The sequence below is a fragment of the Camelus ferus genome, chromosome 6 (genome assembly GCF_009834535.1).
Source record: "Camelus ferus isolate YT-003-E chromosome 6, BCGSAC_Cfer_1.0, whole genome shotgun sequence".
NCBI classification, from domain to species: domain Eukaryota; kingdom Metazoa; phylum Chordata; class Mammalia; order Artiodactyla; family Camelidae; genus Camelus; species Camelus ferus.
In genome coordinates this window covers 8574483-8596585 of record NC_045701.1, presented here as the reverse complement: position 1 = coordinate 8596585, position 22103 = coordinate 8574483, and the positions used below count along the sequence as shown (strand labels likewise).

The 22103-nt window shown below is 45.7% G+C and overlaps 1 protein-coding gene across 6 annotated transcripts in view; it reads left to right on the top strand.

Annotated features, from left to right (window-relative positions):
- Positions 1-22103, top strand: part of FAM81A (family with sequence similarity 81 member A) — a 105375-nt gene that overhangs the window by 48501 nt on the left and 34771 nt on the right. The window contains exons 1-4 of one of the 6 annotated variants that reach the window (XM_032481069.1): positions 1922-2112; positions 2548-2606; positions 19748-19815; positions 20794-21067. In XM_032481069.1, coding sequence (XP_032336960.1) covers positions 19769-19815; positions 20794-21067 — 321 coding nt within the window. In that variant the 5' untranslated portion in view covers positions 1922-2112; positions 2548-2606; positions 19748-19768. Of the gene's footprint in view, positions 1-1921; positions 2113-2547; positions 2607-19747; positions 19845-20793; positions 21068-22103 lie in introns of those variants that run through there. The other 5 variants (XM_032481068.1, XM_032481071.1, XM_032481073.1 and 2 more) reach the window with 5 other exon arrangements.

Sequence of the window (22103 nt, the reverse complement as noted above, 5' to 3'; positions counted from 1 at the left end):
TAATTGATATAATTTTTAAAAAAGAAATCACAGCCAGCTGGAAAAAAATGGTGTATTTCTATGTAGCAAGGGCCCCTCACTTACCACGCCCTCTTCTTCTCTGCCCTTGAGAGTGATGGAGTCTTGTCGCAGGTGCAGCACAAAGTACGCTTTGAAGCAGCAGAGGTAGCAGGAGGGAGTTTCCTTTATTGTATGGATGCTCTACTCTGAGGATTATAAGGATCACTGCCACTCTCCTAGGAAGCCAGGGATGGGTGCCCTGCAGCCTCTGAATCAAGGGTGTGGCAGGATGGAGCCAGGAACAGGGGAGAGAGTGGAATTGTAAGCAGGGAGGGGCAGTGAGGCAGAGGGGACTTTCCTGTGCCCGTCTGAGACGCACACCTTACACACTAGAAGGCAATCCAGTGGGGACCTGAGAGAAACATTTTCAGCCTTTCTTGGGATTCTTGATGATGGGCTCTGGGTTTGAATGAGTACTTTCCGGGAAGACCTGCACATCCTTCCAGACATAGCGGTGAGTTATGTATGTTTCAAATATATTTTCATTGGCAGAAAGTCAGGGAAACTGAATGATACTGTTATCACCATGACATAAGATTCAATTCAATCTATATTTACTGAGTGCATACCATGTGCCAGGCAGTGGGAATCTAAGGGAGAAAAGGAAAGACAAATCGATGAGTTAAAAGGATACTCTTAGGTGAGATCGCCACACCACAGCTCTCAAGGTCATGCACTTTCCTTATCACTATAACAGTCTCCTCCGTGTCTGTGGTTCTTTGATGTGTCTCAGGCTGTAAGCTCTCTGAGAGCAGAAACACGTGTCTTTTTCTTCTTCACGTCGTGTATTAGCGCGAAGCACAGTTTCTAGCGTTTGACAAGCATCCAATAAACATTGTTCATTGAACGTTATGGATGCATTAACCCTTCTTGGGGGTGTCATCCCGTTGTACAGGTATGGAAACACAATATCCAAGACCACACAGAAGTAACTGCTGGAGGGAGGATTGCAGAACAGCTCAGCCTGACTCCACAGCCCAGGGTCTTTCTACCAAATCATGCTCCTTTCCCTGGGTTGGAGAGGTTGCAGCCGGTCAGGGAGGGGAACACCTGTAGTGAGTAAATACTAGCGACACGAAAGAGGTATGACCCGGAGGCGGCGAGGCGGGCATAGGTGGGGGTCCCTCTCTCTGCTTAAATCCCGCCCACGGAGAGGAAGCAAAATTCTGAGTGCATCGGCTTGTGCATCCTGCTCAGAATCCAAATTGGGAGGAGGGTGTAAAGAGTCAGGACTCCCTGGGAGAAGGATGAAGCAGAAGGGAGGAGGAAGGAGGGTGGTAGCAGTTCTTTCTTGCGTCGTGTCTGCTGCCTTGAGACACGACCCTTGGCCCCAGTGGCGGGTGTCAGGGTGATACATTCGTTGACACTTGGCCGCCTCGAGGGTTACTTTCCCTGCACACGTGGGGCGTCAACGCGCAAGCTGTTTCCCAGACAGTGGCTTCAAAAAATAACTTCTCCCCAATTAGGAAGGGGGTGGGGAAGGATAACGCTTTTCGTGGGAAAGAGGTTTGGTAAATAAGGGATGTGAGGGTTCTGAAGAGAATTACAGTGCAGCCACCGTGGCTATTATCTTAATCAGGCACCATTTCAACACCTCTCCCTTCGAGTCAACCAGCCCTACAGCGGGATTTATTTTCCAATAAGCGAAATCCCCGCCCGCCGACTCCGAGCCGCTGGGCTTGGAGCTGGGTGGGGAACGGCAGCGGGAGGAGAGGCTATTTTGGGTGTGGGAACGCGGAGGGAGGAGGGGCGGCGCCGCGGGGCTGGGCGCGGGCGCGGGGAAAGCCTCCAGCTCGGGCTGCCACGGCAACCGCGTCCAGGCAACGCGCCCGGAAGCGGCTCGGGCGGCGCGCGGCGGCTCGCGCCCCGTTGGAGCCGCGAACCCGGCCGGGCCGCGCGCCGGGCCAGGCGGCAGGCGCGCGCTGATTGGACGGCGCTCCCCGCGGCGCGGGCCCGCAGCCGGGCTCCCCGCACAGCCCGAGCCAGCGGCCGCCGCACCCAACCGCGTCGGCATGGACACGGGCAGCCGCGGCGCGCCCGCCCCCCGCGCCGGTGAGTGCCGCGCCCCGGGCCCCCGCCCGGCCGCCTCCGCTCCTCCGCGGCGGGAACTCTCCGCCCCGGGCCCGCTGGTGACCTTGGGGCGGCCGCCGGGGAACCGGGCTTCGGGGAGAGAGAGCTGAGCGTGGCCCATGTGACCCGCTGCCCGCGAGAGGGTTAACTGCATGCTGACGCGAAGGGATGAAGTTGGGCACAGAGCGCAACTGGCATTGCATTTTTGCGGGGGCCGGGGGAGCTTGCATGCTAGCAAACCATCAGAAACCCCGAGGGACTGTTTGGGGGAGCAGGGGTGGTGCACACATTGCCAGGGGGCAGTGCTAAATCAGCCGTCCCACCACTCGGAGCTGAGTGACCTTGGGCAGATTAACCTCTCTGCCCCCTCCCCACCCCTTTCTCATCTTTAAAAGGAGGGGCTTGGGTTCTTTGCAGTTCCAAGATGCTGTTGTGCCGTCGTGCTGTGAGCTGAGAAGGGACCCCAAGTACTGCAGGTACACAACATACAAGGGTTAGCTATGTTTATTCTATCGAGTTTCCATTAATTGGCTCCCAAAGTGGTGAGATAGATTGTGGTTTTATGAAAGATTATGGAGAGAAAGCAGTGGCTGGTCCAGAGTGGCTTCTCATGATGCCCAGGTGCTCCAAAGTCATGAACAAAATCAGGGTTAAGACTCCTGAGTTCTTTCCTGTAGTTAATCTATCTAATAGGAAACTTTGTAATTGAACAGGTAGAATCAAAACCCCAGTAGTGGCAGGCAGCAGCAAATTAAGTGAGTCATTTATTCAATATGCACGAGGTTGTGTGTGTGTGTGTGTGTGTGTGTGTGTGTGTGTGTGTGTCTGCGCGTGCGTGTGTTCCTTGCTGCGCTCACACCCTCATCTTAAAGTCTGTGTATGTAAGTGTCAGGAATTATTCCATAGAAATAAGCAGAAATAATGCTAGAATGATTCAAATCCACAGACGTGCTGCTCTCTCCGAAGCAGGAGCAAACATTTAATAAGAGTTTGGTGTGTGAAAGTCAATATGTTCTTTACCGAGAAACATCCATAGCATTTGCCCATTGGAGTGCATGTTTGTGTTGAGGGGTGGTGCAGAGAGTGGGAGAGAAGTGCTCTTAAGTCCCAGTAGGCTGTGTCACCTCTTCTAGTTTTAGCATTGGCTGGAGCCCCTTTCTGTATTCTCAGTTCATAAACTTCCGTCTTCCTGGGAGAGGAAAGGGAGGGAATGCCCTGTGCCTCCGGCAGGTTTCTGGAGTTACCCATTCTGGCTTTCTGCGCCAAGGTAACCCTTAGTACTCATTTCAGTCTGATTTCATCAGTATAAAAATGTGGGTTTTCTGGAAAGAGAGATTTTTTTCAACGTGAATGAATAAGCTTCTGCAAGCTTGTTTACCTGAGGGTTTAATAATCTTTAATAGTTTATGTGTTAGAAATCTGATAGCATTCAGATAGAAAAAAGCCTCACTGCCCTAGAATCCAGCCACTAAGCCCTACAAGCCCTTTACTGAGTCACATCTCATTATACCTGGAACCCTTACTAACAGACTATTCAGCCTCCTCTCTCTGCGAGCCTAGCTAATCTGTGTGTCTCCAACCTGCTTTTCAGTCTCTTGTTTCTTACATCCTGCAGCCATATGTCTGTGTTTTCATTTTGCTGTGGCTGAGTCCATCCCCTGGCCCTCTCCTGCCTCCAGAGCCTGAGTGAACAACTTCACTCACAACAACCCTCTCCCATCTCATGGGATCAGGGATTGATTGGGCTGCCACTTGCTTCTCAGTGCTGCCTCCAAACCATAAACCCATCACAAACAGTCTTCTTCCTAAAGGTCGTGCTGTCTGCTTGTGCCCCCTACCCTCCTCCTTCTGAATCAGTGCCTGCCGAACCTGGTGACTCTGCAGAATCGCCCGGAGCACTTTGAAAAGTGTGGCTCTTTAGACTCTCCCAAACACACCAAATTAGAACCATCAACGTCGCCAAGACCAAAAATCCTGACTTTAAAAACAAACCCAGAAAGAAGAAGGAAGAGGAGGCAAGGGAGGATGGGGAGAGGAATTAGAGCTCACCAGGTGATTCTGATGTACACCCAGGGTTGGGAATTACTGTGCTTGATGGTCCAAAAAAATTAACAAACAAACAGGCAAACAAACATGAGCAACTAGCTCGGTTCTCTTCTCTGTCTCTTGTCTCTTATCAGTGACTTTGGCATTTATGTTGAGGCTCTATTAATTCATTGACCTTGAAGTTCCTCATGGTCTTCCGCATCAGCTTCTAGGGCCTCACTTTACTGCAACCACTCACTTGTTGGACTTGTTTAGTCATGGAAATGTTTCCAACTTCAAGATCTGGAACTTGGACGTCAGTTTGCTTAGCTGATTCTTTCCACCTCCTGCACCAGACTAACCATCACTGAAAACTCTGGTCCCTTAATCACCGCCCCTTCCAGTCTCTCTATGGCTGTGTTCCTCTGCTTGGAATATATATGTTCCAACCATTTTGGTTTTGTCTGGAATCCCGGAACCCTTTGTCTTAACATGTGGACTTCTCATATTCCAGCCCTCAATCCAGAATCACCCTCATCATCTGATTTTCCTTCTCCCAGTCTACCAAGTTATCTGCCAAGTTATCACAAAGACTTTTGCATTGGTTCCACTGCAAATTTATGCTAGCTCTAATTTCACCTAGGTTTTGCTTTTCTGTGAAAAAAAAAATCCATCTTTTATTAACTCCCAGCTGCATTACTTTAGAGGTTATACCAACCTTTTCCAATCTCTAAACTTCCAGTCAGTTTCCTTTCTGGAGCCAGTCTTTTGTCACTGACAAGACTACGGAGATCTGCTTCTGAGCTTACCACTCTCTGCTTTTGTATAAGCTCCCACTGTACCCTCCTCACCTGCCCCCCCCCCCTTCTTGCCTCATCTTTGTCCTTCCTTATTTCCTTCCTCTGAGGAAGAAGATCTCTACCAGCTCTCACCCAAGATTAACTCACATGCACTCCACACTCCGCATTCCCTGGACTTTTCCCCTTCCTTCTTGCCTCTTCTGGGACCTGGCTCCCTTTGTTACTCCCTTTCTCTCATTTCTTTGGTCCCTCCTTACTCTACCCCAACCCTCACTCCTCCATATATTCGAGTCATCCTTGTCATAATAACAGAAATTGTGCTAGAGTCGCAGCTCTGTCCACGAGGACTCTGTGCAGTGATGGAAGTATTTGATGTCTCTGCTGTCCAATGTGGTGGTCACTCGCAGTCACATCGTCACCAGTAGTCAGGTGTGACTGCTGAGCATGTGAAATGTGGCTAGTGTGGCTGAGCAACTAAACTTCTGATTTTTCTTAATTCTAAGTTAAATTCAATTCAAATAGTCACCTGGGGTTGATGGCTATTGGATTGGGCAGTATGCCTTCTCGGACATTCTGTCTCCGCATGCACACAACACACACACACGCACACTCCGCTTCTGTGCTGAACCGTCCTCAGGTTTCCCCCCGGGACAGCCCCTTCACTTCTTCTGGCCTCACCCTCACCTTTCTGTTGAAACTGCTGTCCTGTAGGTCTCAGCAGAGGTGTCCAGGTTGCCGAGCTGAAGCCTTTACTCCATCTCCCTCTTTCTTGATCTCTGTCCTGTGTCTGCTGCCAGTGGTCCACACCCCTCCCCACACCACCCCACTCTCTCCTTCCACGCCCCGTGTCACTGTCTGTCCAGGGCCAACTCAGACCTCACTTGTCTCCTTTTTCCTCCCGATTTCTGGATGTGGCATTCCATGGGATCCTGTCCTGGGCCTTTTCCTCTTCCTCTCCTGGCCTCCTCTCTTCTCCTTGCATCACCCCCATCTCTGAGGCAGCTAGTGGTTAATGTGCCTCAGTGGGCATCGTGGTTCACGTGTCCTTTAATCCTCGCTCTGCCTCTGTGAGGCCATAGTCTGATCACTGCTCTTAGTAGGTGAAAAACCTGAGAAATGAGAATAACTAAAGTGATTGCTATTGTCACTGGTTGTTAAGGATTAGAACTGAGAGAGGACCTCCAGCTGTCTGCCTTCAAGTCCCACTTTTACCCAGATTTTGCTCAGTAACACCCTCCACCCAACACCTACAAACCTACATTTCCAGCCCACCCTTCTCTCCGAAATTCCATTCAGAATTTAATACCCTGGAGCCCAGCTATTTTGTTTCTAAACAGCTCTTCATCCCAGCTTCCTTAATCCCTTTTTTCCCTTTTTAACTTTTTGTTTTGAAATAATTCAGACTTATAGAAGAGTTGTGAGAATAATTTAAATAGTTTCTAAATACCTCTCATCCAAATTCTATAAATAATAACCATTCCCCACACTTGCTTTTTCCTCCTCTGGCATCCTCTCTCTACACATGTGCGCCACACACATGCACGTGTATGCATGGACCTATGTGGTAATTCTTCCTGAACCCTAACAGTGAGTTGTAGATAAGAAGCCCCTTTGCCTCCCCCCTCAAACACTTCTGTGTGTACTTCCTAAAAACACAGGGCTGCTTTCTGGCATAACAAGCGTCAACATCAGTAAATTGATTCTGTACTTTTATCTACACACCTTCTTCAAGTGCTACCAAGTCCTAGTCCTAATAATGTCCTTTAGAGCAAAAGAAGGGGAAAAAAATCTTTTTTTTTTTTTCAAAGTCTCTTCCTGGTCCAGGATCTAGTCCAGAATCTTGGGCTGCGTTGTCCTACGTGGCCGCTTCCTTTAGTCTTTGTCTTTCGTGACCTTGACACTTGAAGGGTGATGAGGCAGGTTATTTTGTGGAATACCCTTTAACTTGGGTTTGTCTGGAGTTTTCTCATGGTAGATCCAGGTTCTCCATCTCCCGGGAGGCACCTCACAGGGGAGGCGGCGTGTCCCCCTTGGTGCACTTGTGGTGGTCTCTGTGCGGTCATCAACCTCTCTGTGACCTGCTTTTGCTCTCTTGGGTTATTCTGACTTTTCTCCTCTTCACGTCCCCACATCCAGTGGGTTGTTGAGGGTCGCACTGTTCCCTGCACAGTCTCCCTCGATTCGTCCCTTCCTTTCCATTCCTGCTTGTTTCGGACTGTCATGGATTCAAGGCCTCTGCACATGGTCTTGGAGACTGTTTATCATGACTTACCAACAGGAACCCGTGTGCGTGGTAATTTTCGCTGGTCAGTGCTTCCTCTGCTCTGTCCCCCTCCACCTCTTCTCATGCTGCCTTGTGTTGACTTAACTCAGCTCTTTGATCCACTCAAATGCCTGCTTCTCAACTGCTTTTCCTGACAGCCCAGTTCAAACAGATCCTCCCCCTGCCCAAAGGGAGGCAAGGCCTGGCGTGGACCACCATGGGGCCGAACCAGCCTTTCTACCCCTGCATGGTTGGCCTGTCTGTTCTGTTTCCCTATTGAATTGAAGCTCCTGGGTGCAAGGGCTGTGTCTTATTCAGCACTGCAGAGGTTCAATGAATATTTGTTGACTGGACTAAAGTACTTGATTAAAATCAGTAAGCAAACACACAGGCTGACCTTAAAGTTGTCTGGTGGGTATGGGACCCATGGTTTACTCCAAGAGGCAGGTGGGTGTTAGTTCCCAATAGGGCCTGTTAGCAAAGCGATAGGTAATTCGCAAAGGTATTTCCCGGTTGTAAGTGGATAAATGATCCCCCTCTCTCCACCCGTGACATCGTAACTTTGCGTAAACATGTCAACACAGAGAAAGGGTGTATTCGGTTCAAAAAAAAAAAAGAGTAGAGAAATCTAACATAGCATAATAAAAATGGCCCGTCTATTTCTTCACACCCCAAGTGAGCAGCTGAATGTGTGAGGAGCAGTTTCTCCGGCTCGCATCCTCCTTGGAGCCCTCGAACCACCTGTTCTTTACTCTCCGTGGTCTCGCCGACTCTCCTGTGTTCCGTCAGTCAGCCCTGCCTTCCTCCCTCCGGGCTCCCTACACTCTTCCTCCTCTTCCTTATTTCCCTCTTCCTGTCTGCTCCTTTCTCTTAAGAACTCTTCTCCCTCCCCCTAGATTGATTATTGTATTTTTTGACTCCTTGGATGTGGTTTCGCATTCCATAGGTTTTTAATATAAAAGCAGGTGGAAAAGGATCAAACAGTGGCTTTGCATGGCTCGGTGGGCTTTTGTTGATTTCCCCCGACCACCGCTCAGTAGTTCCTGGTATTGGACAAATGTAGTTATTAGTGATAAGGAAATGGCTTCTTTGATTATCTCTTTGCTACAACGGGAAAGTAACCGGGAACATGCTGGTGGACGAACATCAAAAGACCTGAAGTTATCAGTGTCTGTTAAGGCGCAGTGGCTGCTTGAAGTCAGCAGTCAGATTTTCAGGTGGTGAGTGGTTGAGGAACAACAGTGGTGCCCCTCCTTGACATGTGCCTGCACTTGCTGGCGGCTGGTCAGCCTCTTTTCCCTCCCAAGGCTGCTTTTGTGAAGATGACATCTTCTCTGGACGGAGTAGCTATAGAAGTGAAGGCAGGAGGTTCTGCTGCTTAGCCGAATGGGGCTTAAATAACAAGCCCCATTTTGTGTGGGAGAGAGTGAGTGGAGTTGCTTTTTCAATATGGAATTCTTAAAATTGTTTAACCGGGAAGATGTTATTCAGAAACCCCTGATGCCTTCAGCTTGTTTTTTATTTGTTTCAGATTTCTTTTGCCCCCGTTTTTAATTATCTCTGAAAGAGCTCAGGAATCCTCCTCCCCTGCTCTCTCTCAAATAGTTACAAAATTAATGTGCTGAACTCAAGTCGTTACTCCAAATAAGAGTCTCTCATAGCCTGCCACGTTCTGCAGAGGAGTCCAGCCCCTTCCCGATGTGGACGAGGGAAAGGGCAGAGACTGGAGGCTGGCTCTTTCTTCCAAGCCCAAATCCTTAGCTTTTCAGCCAGAGATTTGTTATCAGGTAGAACCGAAGAGTCACGACTAGCGTTCTGTCTGCGTGAGGATACAAAGTCATGCCGCCCCTCCTCCATGTGATCCTTGATGCATCGGGGATGTAGGCAGTTTAGGAGCGAGAGAGTTTACACCGATTTTTAATAATACTTTTGCTGTTCTAGCTGGTGCATTTGGCAGATTCCCTTTTTAACATTTGATAATGTGTCTTCTCTAATGCTAGAAAGAGAAGTAGCCGAAAATAGCTGTTGATCATAATAAAACACCCTAAAAGTTCTATGAGCTCCCTTCTGGTGTGGGTGCGGGCAGGGGTGAGGGCGCGGAGCCATCTGCCGAGCTCCCAGCCGGAAGGGGCCCCGAGTCAGCAATCGATATGTCATTTGGGCAGAGCCGCTAAATCATTAAAATGATGGTCCCTACCAAATTAGAAAAACAGGCAAATGAACACATGTTTATGAGTGTGTGCGAAGGGGCAGCGCGCTGGGCTCAGGAGAGTTACAGATTCACATGGTACGTAGTCCCTGCTGCCCTAGAGCAGCTCAGCTGGGGAGACATAATCCATGAAAAGTTCAAATAACAATAGAAGATTTAAACAGTGTTTCAAAATAGCTGTTATTAATAGATGGGAACAGAAACCAATCTGTTTTTGCAGGGGTTCTCCTAAAACCGTTAGCATCACTCCGAGCTGTGGAGCGTGGATCAGAGCAACATCGGTGGCCCTTGCTTGGGTTCCAGGGGTCCTGATGTCCACTTATGGCTCCGTCTGGATCTGTCAGAGGCCACACGTATGTGGCAGATGTATGGGATCCCATCAGTTCTGCAGCAGTCCCTACCCTGACTGCAAGGCCACCGTGAATGTTTTGAGCATTTTGAAGTTCATTTTTCATGGGTCAGAAGTACAGACACCCTTCACCTTTCTAGCCCCATCAGAATTCCCCTTGTGAATGTGCTGGCGTGGAGGTGGAGAGGATGCCTGGTAACTTGGGCAATGCAGGGCTCCATGAGGGCTTCAGCAAGGGTTCTGGCTCAAGCCTCATTATGTGCCCACGGGGAATGGGTAAAAATGAGCAAACCAGAAGTTGTTCTGTCGCTACAGAGTTTCAGTTTTGGAAGCTGAAAAAGTTCTAGAGATCCGCTGCACAGCAGTGTGCATATAGTTAACACTGTGCCGTGTCCTTACAAATGTTTAAGATGGTCTGCTTTATGTTGTATGTTTTTAACCACAGTAAAAAAGAAAATTAACAGCAAACTTATTTTACCTGGACCACATCATCTTTTAAACCAAGAATCAGCCATATCCCTTTGGTTTTTGTAGCTGAAAATGGGCAATATTTTGTTTTCTTTCTTTCTTTTTTTTTTTTTTTTCGCTTTTTTTCTCATTGGTCTATTCTTTGAGAAGTTTTTATTTACATTTTTGTCATTGTGAAAATACCACATTTGTTAAAGTATTTTCAAAATAAGGGAAAATGGAATAAAAATGTACCCAGTACCACTATTTATATTTTGATTTATTCTACTGTTTAAATATATGTGTGTGTGTGTGTGTGTATGTTTTTGGTTTGTTTCGGGGGGGTAATTAGGTTTATGTATTTGTTTTTTAGAGGAGGTACTGGGGATTGAACCCAGAAAAAAAATATTATTACAATAGTAGTCCTAGGATTGGAATTCCTGCTACACTCTCTCCAGGATGGCTGAGGGATTTCTGGGTTGCTGAGGTAATACTATTGAAAAACATGCCAGGGTGTGTCAGGTGAGCGTTGCTGGCCATTGACCTGATGTGTCCGAGGAGGTGTGAGAATGCCCAACGTCCTTGGAGGCTGTATAAGGCCATACGTTCCCTCCTTTGGTGACTTACCCAGATTTCTCCCAGATCCACCTCATAACCATAATGCCATCTACATCCCCAAATAGCCTAGTGCTAGTATATGTTCTTGTAGGATGGCACATCTATTCTCAAAAATTCTGGCCAGATGCAGGGAGAGGGAAGCTGCCTATTAAGAAGGAGACAGATATGTGCCGTTTCATTTTCTTTGCACGTAATTCGGAGGCAATCCCCCAATCTGAGCCCCGTCATTAATTTATGGAAAGCTCCTGCTATTATCAGTGGTCCTTCTTTGACCTTCTTATCAATCTGGATACTTTGGCTTTGGAATTTAGTCATCCCTGGCCTCAGCTGCACAGTCCTCTTCCTCCTCCTTTGACTGAAAACACATGATCTACTCAGATACCACCTCTTCACACTACACAGCAATTCCAGAGATTTGGCCCAGGGTGGGGTGGGGTGGGGGAGGAAGCATCAAAGGTAGCCTCAAGTCCAGGAAGCCAGCGCTCATGCAGAGAGGGGCCCGTGGTGGGCAGATGGGAGAGGGATGAAGGCAGGTGAGGAGTGGCCTGGGCACTCAGAGGGGCGGTGGTCGCCGTGTCCTTGGTGACTCATCCTTCTCTGCTGGTCCAGGGTCGGGCGAGCTCCCCGCCTTGGGGAGGAGGAGGTAGAGAAGAGGAAGGTGGCAGGGGTAGAGCTTAAAAATTTGCGGGGTCCTCTAAACTCATAAAATGTTTGCACCCCCTAAATTCTGGTTCCGCCGTGGGGCAAAGCTCTGTTTCCAGCCCTTGGTTGTGGTTCTATATAGTACTGAAAATCCATTTTCAAATCTTGTTCTTATTTAAGAAAAGAACAAAAACCTATACATTATAGCTAGCATATAAATATTTTCTATGTTACTTCATATTCTTTGTAACCATTATTTTAAATAGCTCTCCATATCCTTCCGAGTGGTTGTGCCATGGCTGAATGAAGTACTCTTTTACTGTTGGACATGTAACCAATAGCCATCGGTAGAAATGTTAGCCTCCAGGTAAGATCGCATACTGAGTATGGAAGAAGGTGCAAGGGTAGCGACTTGATGGGGATTAGCTATTGTAGTAGCTCCGTGGTTCTGATTTGATGCTCCCAGGATGTGTAGGGCAAGGCTGAGTTCTATGCAATGTCCTGGAGAGTCTAACAGTTTGACTCCCTTCAAGCTCGTGGGCTTTACAGATTTGTTTTTTATTTTTTTAAGTGGAGGCAGGAAGAAGCAATTTTTTTCTTTACTTTTCAATGGTGTAGTGAAAAATAAATTGAAGAAGTAAAACATCATACGTTTAGTTGAAACCCCCGTCGTCCTCTGTCTGATCCACTTTATCTCCCATTCAGAGAGGAAAATCTCCCTGAATTGGATGTTTGTCATTTCCTTCATCTTTAGATATTATAATTTGGCATATTATTTGGCATGGCTTAAACCTTTATGAAAATGTCATCATAGTGTTTATACCCTTCTTCACCTTGCGGCTTTTTTTTTTTTTTTTTTTAACTGAAGTGCAGTCGATTTTCAATGTTACTTTCAGGTGCACAGCAAAGCAGTTCAGTTATACACAGACATACACACACATATTTTTTCAGATTCTTTTCCATTATATTTTATTACAAGAAATTGAATATAGTTCCCTGTGCTATATCAGCTTGCTGTTTTACTTAATATATCTGTAAGATTCATTCACGTTGGGACTTGTAATTCTTAATCCATCTATTTCCACAACCGTTTGTTCTTTCATTGCACGAATATATCACAGTCTATTCATCCATTTGCCTCAGGTGTTCGGTCCCCGTCTCTGCCCACGTTTTTGGTCTTAGAAACAACACTGCCTTAAGTACTGTTGTAAACAGTCATGTGTGAGAAGCTTCTGGGTGTTTCTTAGCAGTACAATTATTCGGTCATGAGGGTTGTGCGTCGTTAGCTTTATGAGATACTGGAGATCACTCTCCAAAGTGGTGGTGCTGATGCACACCCCATCTGGTGTCCTTGCTGGCCCACGTGTATTCCAGGCTATGCTTGATCTTACCTTACTTCTGCCAATCTGATGGGATAAATTGGTATCTCTTGTGTTTTTATCTCTTGCAGCAAATTCGATTTATTTTATAACTTGCTTCCACCAACCAAAACAGACCCAGTGTTATTAAAAAAAAAAAAAGTGCTAAAGTTCTTATTCTTTCTACAATATCTTTTGGAGATTTTTCTAAGCAAGGAAACATTTAGACATCTGTTAAATGACCTAAAAGTTAGGTTATGAAATAAATACTCTCTTCCCAGTAAGCAGAACCACACCCTGTGTGATTTGGTATCAGAATTCCAGCTGCCTGCCCCTGCTGACCGAGTCCAGGGGAATGCCACTTGGCTGGTGTCTGCTGTATCCTGTTGGTTAGAGGTGAGTCACAGGTCCCACCACGCTTGGGGGAAGGGGTGACACAGGTATGAATTCCAGGGGGTGAGGAGGTGGGGGCCACCTTACGGGAGAACCTCTGGCCCTCTGAATAAGTACCTTGCTGTAATCACCGCGTATCAGCGTCATAGGCTTAAACATTCAGCCCTGTTAGGGCAGTCAGAGACCATCAGATTGCAGAAGACTGATTAGCCAAGTCTGGTTCCCATCAGAGGCATAATGCCAGTGTATTAATTCACCAGGAGAAAAGTAGCTCGCAGTTAGCCTGGGGCTTGCTGATTCCTTTTTATTTCCCACCTTTTTGCACGTCCACATAAGAAGCTAACTGAGGTGCTTGGTGAGCGTGGGCTCACAGCAAGAAGAGTGAGCAGGAGTCTCCTCATAGCCAGTGCCACTGGACCACGAGTGCTTAATGCATCCCTCTCCAGAACAGGGTTCTTCCTCCTGCCCCATTTCTCAGGTTCTTGGAAACACTGGTAAATTTTGCCTCTCCAAACTCTGCTATAGTGGACATGCTGTGTGTACCATCTCTCCTTCTGGTTGCACATTCAGTCCTTGGAATATATTTCAGTTGACTAAATCGGGTGTTAGGAAGTGACGTCATTTCAGACATCTATCCTTGAGATTCGTTCACCCAGCAAACGTTTCTTGATCAGCTACTATGTGCCAGGCGCTTGGGTTAGAACTGTAGACAGTACAGCTCCCTTTGGCTCACAGTGTAGAGCCAAAGACTGATGCTGAGCCGGTGACCACAAGTGTGGGGGCTGTTTGCCTCGTTTCAGTTGTCAGTGGTATCTGGGATCATTCTCACAGATCTGCTGGGTTCATCCCTTCTTGAGTCTTTAGATTTCATTGTCAGAGTCTCACCTTAACTTCAGTTCTGAAAGTAGCTTGCAATCTGTCCTGTTGACTTTTTATAGTACCTGCGTCATTGCATAGAATGAAGGAAAGTAAGGAAATAAGAGACCAAAAAGTTGAACTAAACCCTGATTGTAAATAGTATTTCAGTGTAACTATCCATTAGTAAGGGGCTGCCTAACAATGTTACGTCCATTTAATGGAATATTATGTAGGTGTTAAGAATTGTGATAGGCATCTTTATATATGGACAGAAAAACGTTCATGATGTAGTGTCATTTAGGAAATGCAGGGTACACATAGCATAGAGTAGGAGTTCTTTATTTTTTTTTTCAAAAAAGGAAAATTATATGTATCCCGAAGAGAGATCTTCAAAAAAAGTAGACCGATACAAACACCACTTTCTGAGTGGGGATTTTCAACTTATTCTTTATGCCTTTATGTAGAGCCTAAATTTTATTTTATTTTTTTGGTAGGGGGTAGATAATTAGGTATTTATTTATTTATTTTAATGGAAATACTGGGAATTGAACCTAGGACCTCATGCATGCTAAGCACATGCTCCACCACTGAGCTATACCCTCCCGACTCCAAGCCTCAGTTTTGATATTGTATTACTTTATAATCACAAAAAGCATTTTTCAGCTTAAAAAAATTTTTTTTAATGTTCCAAATTTCTTGATACAAAGCATGTGTGGTGCAAATTGTTTTGTTTTTTTTTTCACATATGTGCTCTGGTTTCACAAACACAAGTGACAATAGCATTTCTTCAGTCCAGCTGTCACCTCAGCAGACGTCGGTGCCAGGAGGAACAGCTTTGGCCAAAAGAAAGCGTGATAGCAGGCGCCTAATAATTTCCCCACTAACCCCATGCAATCACCAATATAATATCGCTTTCAACAAATGAATACTATTTGCCGAACCTTTTATATAAAGTTTCATTGTTAAAAACAGGTGTATTTTCTGTCCGATGTGATGAAGGGACATGAGCCAGGGAAGGGGAAGGACCAGCCCTTGCTGGAAGCATATCAGCCCCCCAAGGCCAGGCTCTGTTCTGGGTACCCCACAGCCTCCCTGGGGGTGATGCCTGCTGATGAGGAGGCTGAGGTCCTAGGCTCAGCTCCTTACACTCTTTCGTCCTGAATGGTGATGTCAGGCCAGGTGCTCCACATTTCTGTCTCAGTTTCCTTGGGCTAAATGGGGGTGATAAGACCAGTCCCTTTAGGAACGGTCCTGAGGATGAGTTCAATCAATGCCTGTAAATGCGCTGCTTGAGCCCCTAACACGGGGTCAACACTGAAGAGAGCAACCATGAGTTCTGTGATCCCCAACCCGACCAGCTGGGGCCAGCCCGCCAACATCATCCGGTTTGCTGGGAAGGCAGGATTCAAGTAAGGTTCTTCCTGACTCTCCAGCCATGCCCTCCTGAATGGAAAAATATGTTGGACTGTAGTTGTGGAAAGGGAGAGAGCCAAGGAGGGGAAGGAGAGGCAGTAGAGGGAAGGAAAATGGACGGTGGAAAGGGGAAGTTAAGAGAGAAAGAGCGAAGGAAGGTGGATGGAGAGGGATGAATGGGAGGGAAAGAACAAGAAAATCGAAAGAGAGGAGGCAGTGAGACGGAAGTGAGAGGACCTGCACAGTGATGGGGAGAAAGGAGTCGAGAGGCTCTGGGGGAGTCCTCAGCCCCTCCTCCCTCCCGGGCCCCATCCCGCCCCTCCCAGGCTGGACCCCTGGTCCAGCATCTACCCCCGTGACCCCTTCTCGCTTCTGAGGTGCTCTCGCAGCAGCTGGCCGTTCACTGCGCTTGACTGTCCTGTCTCCGATCACTCCTCGCTGCCCCAGGACAGAGTCCCAGCCGGAGCCTGGCCTCAGAGATCAGTTAGAGAGCACTCCCACCTGCCTTCCTAGACACACTTCCATCTGTTCCCCGCCCTCCATCCTTTCACTATTTTTAACTATAAGGAAATTGGCTTTTTTTTCCACCACCGAATTACAACCACTTTATTCATAAATGGTTTGCCTATTTTTTTTATACTGACACTCAGCAGAACACATCAGCGCTGTATTTTAATAGTAAACTGAAAAGCTCACTAAATTTTAATTCTCCATAAAAATTGTCATTTTAATTTCTCCTGTGTCATTTGACATTAAAATGATACTGCTGGTATTTCTACCCAGTTTCATCTTACTTATAAAAAATATAGTCGTTGGTTGGCATTCATGTCTCCTTTTGTCATTAAAATATATGTGTGTGTCTCTATAAACCCAGAAGCATCATAATCAGAAATAAGCATTTTGGTTTAGATAATAGCATCTCTCTTTACTCTTCTGTGAATCCCCGGATTCTGTTGAGGTATTGCGTATTTGGGGCATTGTAATTTTGCTTTTTCTTATTCCTTTCAATTCTTCTCTCCCTGCTTTACCTACCTGCCTTGATTTCCCCCAAGTTTTTTAAACTCGTCGACTAGAGATGGGTATTGTAACACTGAAACATGGCACAATCAAAAACGTACATGACCTGGGCCTGCCTAGTCATGCTGCGGACACACTCGTGGGGCCAGAGATCAGAGTTACACGCAGGAGCTGATGTGCTCAGGCCGGTGAGCCAGAACTGACAAGGGGAAGAGCTGGAAACAATCTCTGAGAAGTCAGTTAACCCAGTGACTTCTTTATTTTTAATCCGCATTCATTCACAATCCAGATCTCCTTGTTCTGGCAAAGAATCATGACGCTAACCAACCAAGAGACTTAGCGGATAAACATGTGCCCACCACATTCATGAAAAGGGCACCAATTCTGAGCAGACCTCGGTGTGCGTGGAGGATTCACGCCATGTGACATTTACTGTCACAGGGAAGGCATAGTGCTTGGTTTGTTGCTGGCAGATTTGTTACTGAAAAGCAATCTCAGACAATGAGTGGTGGCTAGGCTCCTTTTTGAGAAAGGGGATGTGGCTGGGCTTCTCAGGCGGGACAATTCCAGGTGGATGAAATGACCTTCCGAAAAGGGCCTTCCAGACGTCTCCATTTGTTCACAGATAATGTATTCAGTGGCTAATGTTTGGGATGCATTCTCAGTAAAGAACTGCCCTTTCAACTAAACCACATTCTCTCGTGTCAAATAAAGACAATAAGCCAATTACAATAAGCTGCAGTTTCTGATGCTGCAACACTAGTCATGCTCTCAGAGTGTGGAATCTCCTAGGTCAGCTCGGCGTGCATTAAGATTTGAAACATGCCCTCATGGAGCATATAGTTTAGGAGAGGAGACAGACTACCCAACAGCTAAAAATAATAGAGCATAAGAAGTTGTAGCATAAAGAGCTGAAGAATACACGAGAGGGAGCCGTTTTACTGACGTGAGGGGCTGGTGGGGCCTTGCAGGATGGATGCGAGTTTCCTAGGCAGGCAGAGGTAGGAAGGGTGTTTCCGAGGGAGCACACAGGCGTGGGTAGGATGGCAGCAAAGAGCCTGACAGCTCGAGGACAGTGGTGGGTGGGCTGTCCGTGGGCAGGGTTAGAGTTGACCAGAGAAGGTGGCTACGGTACAGAGTGGCCAGGAACTAAGCTGCAGAGGTGGGGAGGCCAGAATGTGTTGAGAGTAATGAAAGCAGAGGTGGTGCTGGCATGTAGAGGACAGAAGATGTGGCACACCCTCTCTGTTCTCTCCTTTGGGAGAGCCTGCTCATTCTCATCAGTTCTTGCCTGACCTAGTTGCCACCCAGAAAACACACACACACACACACACACACACACACACACACAAATCCCTCTCCTTTTTCCCTTCCTGTGTCTTTTTTTTAATATTAGATTTTTTAAATTGAGGTATAATTGACCTAGAGCATTATATTGGTTTCAGAGATACAACGTAATGATTCAACATTGTGTATATTGCAAAATGATCACAATAAGTTTAGTTGACATCTGTCAGCACAGATAGTTATAAAATTTTGTGTGTGATGAGAACTTATAAGATTTATTCAGGACTTTCAAATATGCAGTACAGTATTATTAATATAGTCACCATGCTGACATTATATCCCTATGACTTATTTATTTCATAGCTGGAAGTTAGTACCTTTGACCCCCTTCACCCATTTTGCCCACTCCCCAATACCTGCCTCTGACCATCATCATTCTGTTTTCTGTATCTGTGAGCTTGGTGGGTTTTTTGTTTAAGATTTAGATTATATGTGAGATCACACAGTATTTGTCTTTCATTGTCTGACTTATTTCTTAGCATAATGCCCTCAAGGTCCAAATGACAAGTGGTTGCCAATGGCAAGAGTTCGTTCTTTTTCACGGCCAAATAGTATTCTACTGTGTAAACAATGCTGCAATGAACATGGAAGTGAATCTGCCTTTTCCAGTGTTTTCTCCCCGTGTGTTTTTGTTCATGTGGTTAGTTAGCCACTTACCCCATTGTTGCTTGATGGCTTAGCTGTCTGCCTTTCTCTGTAGGCTGTGAAGCCCTTGAGGAAGGGGATTTTTGTCTTACTTATTTAGGTTATTTGGCTACATAATAGATGCCAAATAAGTGTTTTTTAGGTTGGGTTACTCTATAGATTAGTATCTCGACTAAGCTGCTTTGCAGCTTTAAAACTGTACAGATTCTGTGATTCTCAACATTAACATCTCTCACACTCACCTAATTTTATGTAATCTAAATGGCAGAAATTATTATCTCTGATATCTCCTTTGGTGTCGTAGCTTGTTTGGCATGAATCATTTTTTTTCTTAAATGTAATTTGTTTAAATTCAAAGTTCTTTGTCTAAGAAAGTGGAATGTTCACATTTTGAAACTCTAAAAATAACACACTGGATAGTTGATGCCAAAATAATAGTTTAATCAGAAATGCTTTCTGAATCCAGCATCTAAATGAGAACTAATTACTGAATCAGGTCACAGTTACTAGGCATTCATTGTTTTAAGGCAGTTAACAGCAGTACTGAGAAACCTAGGTAATGAAATACTTTTAAAACCTTCCAGTTTTGTTCAGCTTTCTAATGCATTATGATGATCCAGTGTGCCTTATATATGGATGGTGTAATATGAATGGTTGTGTCTTGCAATACAGTTTTAAAGTTTTAACGAAGACTATCATTCTCCTTCTCTTCATGGATAGATAAGTTCCCCCAAATCAGATCCCATTTATCACACATTGTTTGATTAAGATTAATTTAAAAATAAGTGCTCTTAATTTGCTGTGGGATTTACTAAATTGGCTGAGATCAAATTAACTAAGGTGGTTTCCCGTACATTTCTACGGAGAAGTATCAATACTGAATAAGCTTCTTGAAGAAACTGTCTTGTTTTTATAAAAGCAGTTTCTCAAGCTTGAGATGCAGATTACGGTGTGAGGAAACTTCAGGAAGCTCCATTTGATGGCCCTTGTTGATCTGTCCAGCAAGGCTAAGTGGCATTACATTCAGAAGCATTTTGATGCTTGATTCTTTTCTTCTTATTTGGAAACATTTTCTGTTTATGTCATATATAAGATATAAGATATTCAATAATATAATTGATCAGCATGTCAGCATAATTTTTGATCTCCTTAGTAACTTAATAATAAGCTTTAGCAGTCATTTAGGTTCTAACTATAAACTGTTTAATAATTTAATACCTTTTTTTTTTACAGATGTGAATTATTAAAAAGAAAATGGCCCAACGGAGCACTGTATTTCCTTCTCTTGTCACTGAGGAAAGGTATAATATATGGAAAATATGCATCTAAGGTATACTTTTTCTTTCCACCAATTCCATAAGGGCTGCTAGTGGGTGTGATGGTCATTATAAATGAAGCCTTGCAAATGTTACATTATCAAGAGTGACTTTTTCCAGGGCAAGAGTGGTGCCGTTGTCCCCTCTCCAGCTTCCAGCGTGTGGAATACTGTGGACCACTCAGTGACCGTGACAGATGGAGAGTCATGGGAGCCCTTCAGTTGTACTTCTGGTCAATAGTATAACGTACCTCTAGAGGCTCAGGGCTGATATCTCTGCTAAAACGCTTCTTAAATCAGAAGTTGCAAATTGGAAGTCCATAGGCCAAAATTGGCTCATAGAAGTTCATTGTGTTTTGGCCTGGATCATCTTAAAGACTTTTGAAATGAGTTGTTAACATTTAAAAAATCAGATGATTTTACATGCAAGCCTGGATTTCCTGACTCTTGAAATATCATCTGGTCTGTTAAAATGGACCTACATTCCCAGATGGTCCCTCAGGGGTGGAGCAGAATTGTGGCTCCCTTTAATTGAGGAATGCCCTTTCCAGTTCTCCAAAGTCCCCACCACTCCCTATTGTACCCCACGTGGTGTGCTTCACTCGTTTATGTCACCTGCCTGATCCTTGTAGGCATTTGAGTTTGTTATCACTGCTTTAGGGGGAGGGAGGAGGAGGGCAGGTCAGGAGAATCTGTCAATCAGCCTGGTTGGTCCTCCAGCCTCTTGCTTTGGGAGGTCATGAAGCCTGCTACCAGCACGCTTAACTCTCTGGGTGCCATTGTTTAAAGATGCTGCCTGGCTCACGAAGCAGACCCTTTGGGGCAGAAACCCTGCCTCACATCCCATTTAGCTTATGTCGGGGTAGGTAGTTGGCCTTTCCTTCTCTGGGAAGTCTTGAATCTGGCTTTAAAAATGACTTTCTCCCACTTGACAACCCTGGTGATGGGGGGCTCCCTTCCGCAGGCGAGTTCGGACTATGCCCCGACACAGCCAGTCCCTGACCATGGCACCCTACTCGTCCGTGAGCCTAGTGGAGCAACTGGAGGATCGGATCCTCTGCCACGAGAAAACCACGGCCGCCCTCGTGGAGCACGCCTTCCGGATTAAAGACGACATTGTCAGCAGCTTGCAGAAAATGCAGAACAAAGGGGGAGGCGACCGCTTGGCCAGGCTTTTCTTGGAGGAGCACATCAGGAACATAACCGCCATCGTGAAGCAGCTTAATCGGGATATCGAGGTAAGGCGCCTGCAGGTCAGGGGGGCGGCTGGTCCCTTCCCCGCAGACCCGCTCAGCGTCCCGAGGTGGGCTCCTCTGAGTCCGGGCTCCCAGGCAGACTGGAGCCGCCTGTCTGGGCTAGTCTTAGGGATTGCCAAGGAAACAGCTCGGACAAACACATCCTAGTTAAACGTATTCCAGTATTTGATAGCAGTTACTGTCGGTGTTTATTATGTTTAGTCTCAGTGTGCCTTGCTCATTATCAAATCGCTTTGTTTTGCCGGGGTCTCAATGGAAAGAGAGAAGAACCAGTCAGTTTCCCTGTAAAACCCTTCACATCACTGAGGACAGCTATTAAATCAATTACTAGGTCAGCCTTTGCTGCTTCAGATTAAACGTTTCTAGTTCACAATTATTATATATAACACAGTTTATTACTCAGTCTAGGGATTTGAATTGCTTCTCAGACTCCCTTTTATTGCTTATTTTTCTTTGAAATGAGCCCAATAAAAGGCTGATGTTGTCTATTTTTAGAGTGTGTAAATTTACTGCTATTTGCTGAGCAAACACAGGGACCATGGAATTTAATTCAGAAAGCTTAAGATCATTTAGGGCGTGGGCTTCCATCGCTGACCAATGTCAGTATCCTTCACTTGTAATGTTACAGTGTATGAACAAGAGACATGTAGCTGAAATAAGGAAACTCTTTGTCTCAGGTCATCAAGATGATATTTTGATTGTACTGCTTCCTGAAAGTAAGACTCATTATTTTTCAGTGTCAGATTTGTATGTATGTATGTATGTATGTATGTATGTATGTATGTATGTATGTATTTTAACAGTTTCCTTGAGTTTTTACATTTTAAAATCTACAAAAAGCCACCCGTTCTAAGTGTACAATTCAGTGATTTTTAGCAAATTAATAGAATTATGCAACCATTAACACAATTCAGTTGTAGGACATTCCGGTCAATCCCCAAATTTATATAAGCCTGTTCACAGTTAATCCCTTCTTCCATCCCAGACCCAGGGAACCGCTAATCTGCTTTCTGTCCCT